Consider the following 11,370-nt stretch of genomic DNA (forward strand, 5'->3'; position numbering starts at 1 on the left):
TTAAAATTTCCTGTGAACAATTTGTTCTAAAGCATCAAACCTGACACCTGTTACCAGCCCTACAGGTGCACTAGTGTTCTGCAGCATTGCTCAATGTCTGTTGCAAAGGTGATCCATGTGATTGCCAATTAGAAGGTGACATGCAGCCTCCTCTCAGCTCCTGCTCAGGGGTTTGTGAGGAAATCCTGGCAGGCTGCTTTAAAGAGTTTGACTGGAAGAGAATTTGGTCAGTTGGCTATGCTGTAGTAAAAGTATAATTGCTATTGATTTGCTCTGATAAACAGCCTTTGATCCCAGCAAATTAACTTTCCAGTGGAAAATTGCTCTAAGAGTGGAAACTTCAGGTTAAGCACCCAGTTTTAGGATAGCAAGCTATGAATGCAGTCCAAGAAGAGAGCTGCACTGGGACAAGGAAGCAGTGGAAAGCAATGCAGTGAGACAAGTGTTACTTTAATATTTTTAAGAGAGTAGCAAAGGAGAGATTACTGGATTTTACATTCCTATAGAAGGAACAAGTTCCAAATAAATGTGGAGAGATCCAGTTGCAAAAGTTGTTCCTTTTCATAGTAGTCCTTAAAACTGCTACAAAAAATACTGTTCTAAAATGAGTTAGCAATCCATGTCAGCAGTTGTCACCCTGTGTTTGTGGCATCATTAATGCCTGAGCTACAGGGCTGAACAGTAGGTTTTGCACAACTTGATTTCGTGTGTATTTGTTGTGTGACCCTGGGGAGGGAAGACAAAGATTAACAAACAGTGGATATTCCTTCCAGTTCTTTTCTGTCCAGCATGGGCATCCCAGAAGCAGGTCTGAGTGGATTATAATGAATTATGTTTTATTAGATTTTTCACAAAATCATGGTTCCTGCAGCTTAAACAAAGACCTTCAATTGGTCTCTGCATGTATAAGTAAGGCCAGTAAGCAGCTCCTGTTTGTTGAATGGAAAATATAATGGCCACACTCTCAAAATCAACGAACAAAATTCCTCTGAGAAACAAAGTTGGATTGCAGAACCAAGTTAGACTATGAGACCAACATTTCCCACAGTGAAATTACAGGTAAAACAGCTGATTTACCCTGATCAGTGGTGCTCTGCAGTATCATGGTCTATAAGAAAAAAAGCAGTCTGACAAGTTAGAAGAAAAAAGTGGTTTTGAGAGGCAAGTTTTCAGAGAAATAGCAGGAGATGGCAGAGTAGTATGAGCAGCACAACTACAAAAGGACAATCTGCACTAGGTAAATAAAATGTTGCTTGGGTATTTATCATCACCTCTTACTTGAATTATTCTAGAAAGGATCAAATGTACAAATCAAGCAAACAGGCAGTTGTCTTAAGATGCCTAAACATTTGAGCTCTGTTCACTGAATGATACACAAGTCCCATTCTGCTTAAGACAGCAAAAGTATTAGAGCTGGCGAGGGACTAGATTTACCCACTGCTGGATTTATCTCCTGAAAGAATTTTCAGTATTGCTTCCTGGCCTCAGAAATTTTAATTCAATCAGCTATACCTAGAGAGCAAACATTTTAAAAAGTCATCTCTTGGTAAGTAGAATCAACACGTAACATTGATAATCTGTTGTTCAGGTAATGTGGATAAGTTGGTTTTTTCGTTTTAGGTGGAAATGTTCTCCTCTATCTCATGCAGTGTAAATCAATTTGGTTTTGTATGTCATTGCAAATATGCATTTCTGTTTAGAAAAACATGAATACAGAATTCCTTTAGTTGGTTTGTCTCTATGTTTTTGGCCATAAATGTAACAACAGACCAATGAAAACAGTTTTAGGTCACATTGATTTGCACTTGGGATGCTATTTTCTCTGATTGTGATTGTGCACCTCCTGGTGAAAATCATGCTTTACACAGCACAAAATGGAGAAGTAAAGCACCACTTGTTTTCATGAATAATCAATTTGCCATTTTGATATCTAAGGCCTATTTGAACCCCAAATTTTAAAGGATTTCCCTTGACCACAATGTACATGCTTTTCCATGCAGCCTCAAATTTAAGAGTTTGACTGAAAATTAGAAGCCAAAATATTAAAATATGACTAACTTACCATGCCCCTGAATATGCAAAATGCCGTTGCTAGAATGAGGTATGCAACTAACATTAAATCTACTGGTCGCCTTAAGAGTCCTTTCTTCTGGACTTCCTGAACCACCTGCAACACAGAACATGTTTAGTAGGTACATCCCAGTTCCACATGATGTGTATATAACTCCAGATCAGTCACTGCAAGGAGGGTGAAGTGGTGAAACATCATGAAACAACATATCTATCCACTGATTGCAGAGACAGAAAGATTTCCACATCTAAAAAGGTGACTTCAGTCCTTATAGGATGTAGTGAGGAAAGTTAATCTGAATAAACTCTAGAAATGGATGGATCCAGCTAAAGCCACTTCAATACAGATTAGTGTCATTTCAAAGCAACCTAAATCCAATGAACACTCCTCTAACTCTGCAATCACCTAAGGTTTTAAAGCTGCATAACTAACCAGTTCAAAATGGTGTTTTGTGTTGATTGGAATGAATTCATTTTCCTGAATGTCCCTATGTATAAAAGCCTAGGAAAAGTAGGTTTGTTACAAACATTTGGAGTTGAATCTAGTATGCTTTGTAAGAGGACTGGGTCCATCCCATTACTGACAGTGAATGCTGGTTTTCAGCAGCTTGTGACACTATGGAAATTAATGGACTATCACTGGCATAAAATAAAAGCTTTTCTGTGGCTGGTAGAGTCTTCTGCTGAGTTCAGTGAGCAAATATTATATCTTAATACATAATGCAGAAATAGAGAATGAGATATGTGTGTGTGTGTATTGAGTATGTGGAAAATCCTCCTTTCATTCTTTTATCACTGTATGCTATGGATTTCTCTGATAGGCACTCAAGCACTTCTCAATGTCTGGCTCTGATCTGTGCCTCTTTTCCTCAGAACAGGAATCCCCCACTGCTCCACAGGGGTAGATGTGAGGGGTTCACACTAGACTGTAGCAAAGGCCATATCGATATTTAACTGGGAAGGTGACTTGGAGGAACCAAAGTCATCTCTTTGCCTACACAGTAAAACCTGCAAAACTCATGGAAGTAAGTCAAGGTACATTTTCTGCACTGTGCAGTCACAGACAAAATTATAACCACATCAGAGTATCTTTTTGTAGTTTGGAGGGAAAACTTCCCCATGTATATGTGTTACTCATTTCCTCTTCCTTTTTATTAGCCATGTGTTGGCATGCAGACAGCAAAAAAAAAACCTGATTTCCTTCCTGTTATACACTTGTGGCATTGTCTCCAAAGCGCAAAACAATAATTAGGATGTAGAGGCACAGTTAAAAGCACTCAGGATCAAGATACAGTAAAGTTATTGAAACAGGAGACCAATCTTGCAAGCACAATTCCTGAGTAAAAATACAAGATCTGAATGGTAGATTAACAAAAGTAAGGCTCTTTAAACACAGTGGCCATTGCTCTCATAAATTTTTTTCTGGTTTTCTTAAGGATCTTTTCCAGAAAAAAAGGTGACACCTTTGTTTGCTTTTCAGACACAAATAACAGGTTTGTTTTGCAGTATGGTGTCACTTCACAGTATTCACAGTACTAGTGTAGGAGTGTTTTTATATTACCTGCAAAGAATGCCTATGCTTTAATATTTACTCCTATCAAAGTCAAAGGTCTCCTGTGGCTGCTGAATGACAAATAATTTTCAGATGTGGACTACCTAGGATAATGGAAACTGATATTTTCTTTCCTCTTTTGACTATGTATGAAGCTTATATACATACATACATATATATGTATTACTCCTTTCGAAAGAAATATTAAATGGATAGCATTTGGCTAATATAATGGACAGTATTGACTGTGATCACAAAGGTACACTACAACTTTGTACTTGGAGAGTTTGGAGTTGAAGCCAATCCAAGTGGAAATAACCCTTGGTGCATTATGAGTTTGTGAAATTGCAGGGACCCAGGAAACTCACACCTTTTTTTCTTTGCATACATGCAAACAAAATGAAAATGTAAAGCTTAAAGAAAAAAACAAAAGCGGAAGCAAGAATTTGAAAGACTGAGTGCACTTAGCTGACAAACTTTAGCTACAGACTGTTTTCCTTGCCTTTCCTTGCCAGAGCTGAGCTGCCCTGGGTTTCCCATTCACTGTGAGCAGCACTGAACTCTGCACACATCTTGCCAACCCCACTGTCTTTTGTGTAACAAGGAAGTGGGCAAGAATACCTTGCAATTTCTCTCGCTTCCAGGAAAAAGCTGTTTTCCATAGCTGAGAGGCCTCTTGCATTATCAGTTTAAAGGAATTGGAATAATCTTGTGTGCTGTGCCCGTGAGGTACTACAGGTTCTAGGTGCTGAGGGTTCTAGGTAATGCAGGTCCCTTCAGAATTCTTATGCAAATCTGAATCTGTGTATTAATTCTGTTCAGGAATTTTAAATTGCATTAAACTTTTCTGAGCTGATACACTGGTAGATAAATCTGATGAGCTTTGTAAATGCTGCAGCACAGCTTGGTTTGATTCCAAACAGGGACATAACTCCATTCTGCTCCCTTGCACCCACTTTTATTAGATAACACCCAAAACTTGATTACCTCTTCTTTGTCCCCACCATGATTATTTTTTTTAACTAACTGGTTTGTAATAATATTATAGCCATGTGTGCCTTGGCCAACAGAATATAACTTGCTTCTATTCTTTTATGTAAGTATTTTTCTGCATACTAACACTACCATGTTTAAAAGCATTGTTACATTTTCTTCTTTTAATACCAACTCTGAATAATGACAACTAAAAAAAGTTCAATTTTACAGCCAATTGCAAATGATCTACTGAAAGAGAATTAAATATGTTCAGGACTTGCAGTGATTATCTAACGGATTAGTAACATTAAACACAATTATTTCCTGGAAACAATACTTCATTTAGGTCTGAGAGAGTTGTATGAAAAATTCATGAGTAGTCATGTTAAGATTCAAAGGCATGCTCAGAACTGTGTGCAGTACTCTACGTGGGGCCTCACAAAAGCAGTGTAGAAGGGGAGAAACACCTCCTTCTACCTGCTGGCCACACTCCTTTAGATGCAGCCCAGGACTTATGTACATCTTAATTTATTAAAATTTATGTAGATCTCACCTGTAAAATCTAATATCACAGAAAGCACATACCACTAATTATTAGATTACATGAAATCTGTAAGTCATCTGCAGAAGAATACTAGTATTTTGTGGTGTTTTATGAAGCTGGTATAGGTCAGTATTTTCATCAGCTAAGAAACTGAAAGTGTCAGAAACTGGATAGCTGGGGGTAGTAACACAGACCACAGAATGGATTCTATAAGTATGAGATTCTATTGCTTTTCCTTTATTCCACCATAATGAAATAGTTCTGCACTATAGATATTTTCAGTGTCTACACAGCCCAACAGCAATTGTCATAAGAGTGAACAGTCACAGTACACTCCATGCTCACCAAGGGACCTATAAAACCCTCCAGGCCCAGCAGCATGCTTCAGCTTTGCTACCAGTAGCCAAGACTGAAACACAATATTACCTTGTCCGGAGTGTCGTGAGCCACCGAAGGTTGGTTATAGATTCGGAACCCAGCCCATATGGGGAGGCAGATATAGGGTATGCTTAGGAAAAAAGCAGGACAGACTTTTGTTCCGTATTTGCCTGTTAAAAAATGATTGATGAGAATTTGTAAGCTGTGCTTCAGAAGAATTAAAAGTATCCTGTGTAGTATCAAACCCGAAGCGGCTGTGGTAATGTCAGCATAAAACATTTGAGATCACTGTTAAAGCAAATCTTCCAACAAATCTTGTTGGAAATCACATGCCCAATGGTAGTAGAGTCTATTCAATGACAGGAAGTCATTTTGGAAATTAGGGATTCTTTAAGGGGACAGGTAAACACCTCTGTCACTCTGCACTAGGTAATCCTATAGGATGGGACAGATTTGAAGTCTCTTTATGGAACCTGCTTCAAATTTTACTTTTCAAAATGGGAAAAAAGGAGTATAACCATTTTTTAAGATCTGATACTACATTTGTTTTCCAAAGTCCTGATTTCCTGTACTGAGGCCTGTACTGAGGCCTGTACTGAGGACAAAACATTCAAAGAGTTCTCCTCAGCCCAGGGAAATCAAGAAAATCTGTGTCTTTTACACTGGCTACTCTCTGCATCAGAAAGGAGTGCAGCAGGCATGCTCTCGAGAGCAAGTTTCTTGGCCTTCCCTGAAGGAAAGAGGAAGAGATACTGTCACACTAAATCTGCTGTTTGCTCTGTGGTATCTGCAAAGGAGGGAGCTGGGCTGGCCTCAGGCTGCACCACGAATATTCATCTTCTGTCATAAAAAGCAGGGCCAGAGTGAGCTGCTGACTGCAGGATTTGGACACATGAACATTTTTCCCAGTTGAACATTTGTCATCTTTGCATCAGTTTAAGCTTAGCTAAAAAGGAAATCTTTTATTGAAGAGGGTTGTACCCTTAAAGGATCACCTGCCAGTAATAATGATGTAAATATTTTTATTACAATCCTTGCCCCTAGCAGCACAGCTATGCACTGAGTTATGTTAGAAATCTAGGAACATTAAATCTAGTTTGAAAACAGAATAACTTCTGGATTTCACTTTTAAAGGTGATTTGGATGCCTCTTGTAAGCTGCTTGAAAGTCAGACTTTTAAGTAAATTGGGAATTTTGTGCAACATAAGTTTTATATTTTTTTGATACTGAGAGACAGTTACTGTCTCATCACTTAAACCTAGGATAGATGAAAGCCTTATGGATATAGCAAAATAAAATACTTTCTTTTTTTTCCCCCTTGAGACCAATGTAAATTGAAAGCTTTCTTTTTCCCCTGGCTCCCCATCTTCCCTTCCTCATATTTAACTTTTGAAATATCTTGCATCTCTTCACTGGTATTCCTAAAATTCCTCTTTCATATTATTACAGAAATGAACCAACACTGCAGTGAAATATAGATAGCCTAATGCTGAATTTAGAAAATGCTTCATAGGAAAAAGTTAGTCATCTAAATTACTTCCTTACCCACAATATTTCCAGGCATAAAGACAATGATGCTCATGATAATGGAACCCAGCCAGTAGAGACCAATGGTTCTATAGCTTTCTCTGTTCAAAAAAGGAAACAGCACAGAATTATTGAACCATTTCCCCTAGCCCAAATATCACACTCATTGCTATGGTTGTTTTATAGTAAGTAAAGGTTTCAAAATCTGTACCACAAGTCAGCAGTGGATTCTTGCTCCTGAGAGGGGGATATGGAGAACTCCTACATTCATGTGTGCGAAGGTTGTCATGTGAACAGCACAGGATTTGGGCATCCTGTTATTTGCTGTTACGTTTCACTCATCTGAAGGCTGAGACTTCATGACTTTGCACATCACAGGATGTACAAGACTACATAAGAATTAATAATTGATTTCATACCATTAATGCTTCTGTTTCCAGCAGGTATATTAGCCTCTGGAATGTCAGTACTTATTCTCTCAAATCCTTTATTCAACAGCAAGAAACATCCAATCTCTAGAAATAACCATTTTCTCTTAAACTTCATGACAGTCTCTAACAGGGATGAGAGATCATTATTGTGCTAAACAATACGTTATTCCTCTCATAAATTTGAAACAGTTTGAAAAACAAATTGGTTTTTTCACACATGCTTTTAGCGTGCATCATCTTTAAGCTTTTAGCTAACAGAAAGCATGCTGATGTGCTACACTTTGCTGCAGAGTGAAGACAAACTACATCTCCATGCATTTGTTGGGCTGGGTCAGCTGAGAGAAAAGGTAACTTGGCGAGGGTACAACTCCTGAAATCAATGAAATTTTAATAGCTTTGGCTGTTATTGCTTTGGCCTAGGACATGAAACTGCCCTGAAAGAAAAATCTACACCCTGCATAGGAAAGAAAGTGCTTTGCAGGTTGCATGAGAATGGGAGCAAAGTAAACAGTACACAAATCAAACTGACTTACTCCCATGCAATAGCTGCCACCATCAACAGGTACATCAGATAGTGAACGGAGCCGTCCCAGTAGCAGATCACGTGGCCATAGGCAGTGTTCAGATATGGTTCACCCTAGGGAACATTTATTTTTCAAAAGATACAGCGATTAGAGGAAGACTGACAACTAAGAAAGAACAAGTTCAGAAAAGTAACTGGTGTTCCTTCCATCCAGTGGTACAGTTTTTGACTGACAATGCACATTGCCAAGCACAGACCTGATTTAGGTAGGATCAGGTATAATTACATGAGTTCTTGAGTTACAATAGGGTGCAAGATGGAAGGAAAAGCTATGTGTGACTGTCAGTATTAACTCTAGCAGAGCACATTATGGAAATGACTTTTACATAGTTTAGTGATAAAAGCTGCAAAATAAAGATACATTTAGCATGGAACAAATACAGATATATTTAGCAACCTAGAGCTCTACGACAGTATTGAATATATTGATGACAATGTATAACCTTGTAAGGTCCAACTCATTTCACACTTAAGTTCATGGAATCTTTTCAATGACTTCAGTGACTTTCATATCAAGCTCTTACTGAGCTATTTTTGGTGGATGTTGATATTGAGCAGCCAACAGATTCTGCTGACGAGATATCTGGCATCATCATTTTTAAACTCTACTTTAATTCCTTTTAGTAAAGTGATTAGGCAAAAATAAAGGAGCAATTTTCTTCTTGGTAACACATTTAGGTGCTGCAGTTACTCCTCCACACCCAAGTGCTGTCTGTGGCTTTCTGCAAACATGTGCAGTCCATCCAAGTCAAGGAGTTAATACAGAACAGTGTTACTTAAACTAAGTGAAATAACATTGGAGCCTGAAAGGTACATTATTTTTCTGAAATGAGTCGGTGATTTCAAGTCAGTGAAGATTTTGTACACAACAATAATGAACCAGGTCAACAATCAGATTTGAGAAGACCTTTTTGAATGTATAAGTGGTTATTTTTCTGTGACAAGTACTACAAGAAGTTATTTATAGTGATGATTTTATTTACATTTGTAAGGCAAACAATTATTTACCTCTCTCAAGTAATGAGTCATGAATCCATCTATAATTCCATCCTGTTCCAGTCCAATTATTAGATTCACTACACTGGTAAAGGCAAATACAGCATAAACTGTAATAAGATGAAGGGAAAAAATGATTAATAAAGATTTGGAATCAGACAGTTGCTGCACAGTCCAGTAAATTCAGTCAGTCATAGATCTATCGAAGTAGATGCATCTACTTTGAGGTCACAGATATTTGACACACAGTATTATTTGCCCACATAGCTCAGTATTTTTTATTTAGTGGTTAGCTTAGTGGGAAGCTTTTCTGAGAAACGTGAGATTCTGTAGAGCTGCGGGCACAGCCTCCATAGAAAGTCAGTGTCTGCAGAAAGGACTGGGTAGCCTTTCAAAAATCTTGGTCACATGAAGTATACAGCCTTGACTGTAGCCATCTCTTGGAAAGAAGAAAGGACAACAAAAAGAAGGCAGAGAGGGAAATGAGACTTGTCATTTTCGCAGGTGAGCAAGGCAAAGTGCATGAGCCCTGGCAGTCTACGGCAGACCTAGCTGGCAAGTGAGCTAGTCACTCCTTTGAGACAGAAAATTCAGTTTCATCATTTTCCCAGGACATACCATAAAACAGCGGGTCTTTGGGCGGTTTTCTTTTGACAAGAATGCGAGCCAACAGGGCAATAAAAACCAGAACCAGCAATCCAACTGCAACGATTACCCAGGAACTGTAACAGTATTTAAAAAAAAACAAACAAACAATTTAAAAGAAAGGCAGAGAGAATTTTGCTTCTTCAGCTCTTCTTACCAGCTATCCTCAAATGTGCATACCCTCAAAGTAACTTTTAATATTTTAAAAGGCAGTTTTGAGAGTCCATAGCATAGTGTACCATACTAGTCATTTTAAAGTTTTGCAGAATTGATGTGCTTCTCTTTTCACATGTCATCAGCTAAAAAAGGAAAATACAAAAATAGCTAGATAAACAACATATCCAGGATTCTAGATTTGCCTGACTAAAATCAGTTTTCATACTGGTATCTGCAAAAATAAACAAAAATTATGGAAAAATTAAAGACCAATGAGGCAAACATCAAAACCACAGAGTTTCAAGGCCCAAAAGGATCATCGAGGACATTTTGTCTGACCTCAGCAATAAATTATCTACTCAGGAAATTACATATTCACAAATAAAACTTATCAGTGCCATGGAATAGGAGTAGCAGTGTGCAGCATCTATGGTGGATCTAGGTTTGAGGTGTCCCCAACCCTACAAGGCAGGACCAGTTGAGAGACTTCAGTAATCAATGCAGGTGAGCCCAGTGGAAAAGATCTTTTCCCTGGACACAGAGCTATATTAGTGCATGTAGAGTGGTTGTGGGGGAAAGCACAACAAATCTTTGGCATAAAGCAAGTTTGTCTCCTTCCCCAAGAAAACACAAGTTGGGAAAATCAGATCAAAAGTGTTTTATAGCTCTAAGTATGTAAATTATATCTAGTCCTTTGTAAGACAAGACTCATCTCCATAGTCTTCGCTTTTGTGCTTGTGTACAGGAAAAAATAGAGAGAAAAGTTAGGTAAAGTCCAGAAGCATAAGCTAAAACTGGTACATGTTTTTATATATAGTACTAGTCTGTGTCAAGAAAGCAAATTGTGTACAAACAAATGGAATTATGACAATTTCAGCCTTAGTGAAACTTGACTTAAAATTCTTGCAAAAAATTTCAAGTATTTCAGAATATACACACATACTTTCTGACTCAGGATGAGCAGTACTAGCTTGTTGATTTATTTTATGGTTTGAATTTTGTGCTGGTCTGTTTTCCCAGTGATGAATTTCTTCATACCATTACAGCTGTTAATATTGCAGTGACTTTTCACTGCAGTCTATCAATTTGAAATAAATATTGGCAATGAATCAAGTAAGTCAGCATGTGTTATTCGACATTTCTCTAGCATTGAGAAACAAAAAATTTAGTTAGCGGCCAGAAGGAGGATAATGAGGAAGGAACAGATGTAGCAAAGCCTTAAAAACATGAAGCAAATATTTGTGCGGCAAAGTTGCAAAACACCCCGGGCTGTGCGATCGCAAAATACCACACAGACTTGAAAGTGAAGTGGGTTTTGCCATGAGGAAAGATCTTGTTCTTCTAGCCCTGCGGTTTATCCTGGGATTCCGGGGGTTTGGGCAGTGAGAGCATTCGGTCCCTCGGCTGAACTGAAGTTCAACTCGCAGCCTGCGAGCTCAGGGGCTCTCCGGGAGCGGCGAGTTCGTCCACTCGTTTGTAAAGAGAGTTGGATTTTGTTGGTGAGCCGGGGGAG

The 11,370-nt window shown here is 38.4% G+C and overlaps 1 protein-coding gene across 1 annotated transcript in view; it reads right to left on the bottom strand.

The window, feature by feature from the left end:
* TM6SF1 (transmembrane 6 superfamily member 1) overlaps positions 1-9,778 on the bottom strand; it is a gene marked incomplete at its 5' end in the record, with an annotated part of 16,695 nt that extends 6,917 nt beyond the window's left edge. Inside the window, 6 exons of the mRNA XM_009076012.1 lie at positions 2,063-2,167; positions 5,568-5,689; positions 7,065-7,147; positions 8,011-8,114; positions 9,069-9,166; positions 9,675-9,778. Coding sequence (XP_009074260.1) covers positions 2,063-2,167; positions 5,568-5,689; positions 7,065-7,147; positions 8,011-8,114; positions 9,069-9,166; positions 9,675-9,778 — 616 coding nt within the window. The remainder of the gene's footprint in view (positions 1-2,062; positions 2,168-5,567; positions 5,690-7,064; positions 7,148-8,010; positions 8,115-9,068; positions 9,167-9,674) is intronic.
* Positions 9,779-11,370: the final 1,592 nt, after the last annotated feature.

The sequence above is a fragment of the Acanthisitta chloris genome, unplaced genomic scaffold, assembly GCF_000695815.1.
Source record: "Acanthisitta chloris isolate BGI_N310 unplaced genomic scaffold, ASM69581v1 scaffold42545, whole genome shotgun sequence".
In the NCBI taxonomy this organism is placed as follows: Eukaryota; Metazoa; Chordata; class Aves; order Passeriformes; family Acanthisittidae; genus Acanthisitta; species Acanthisitta chloris.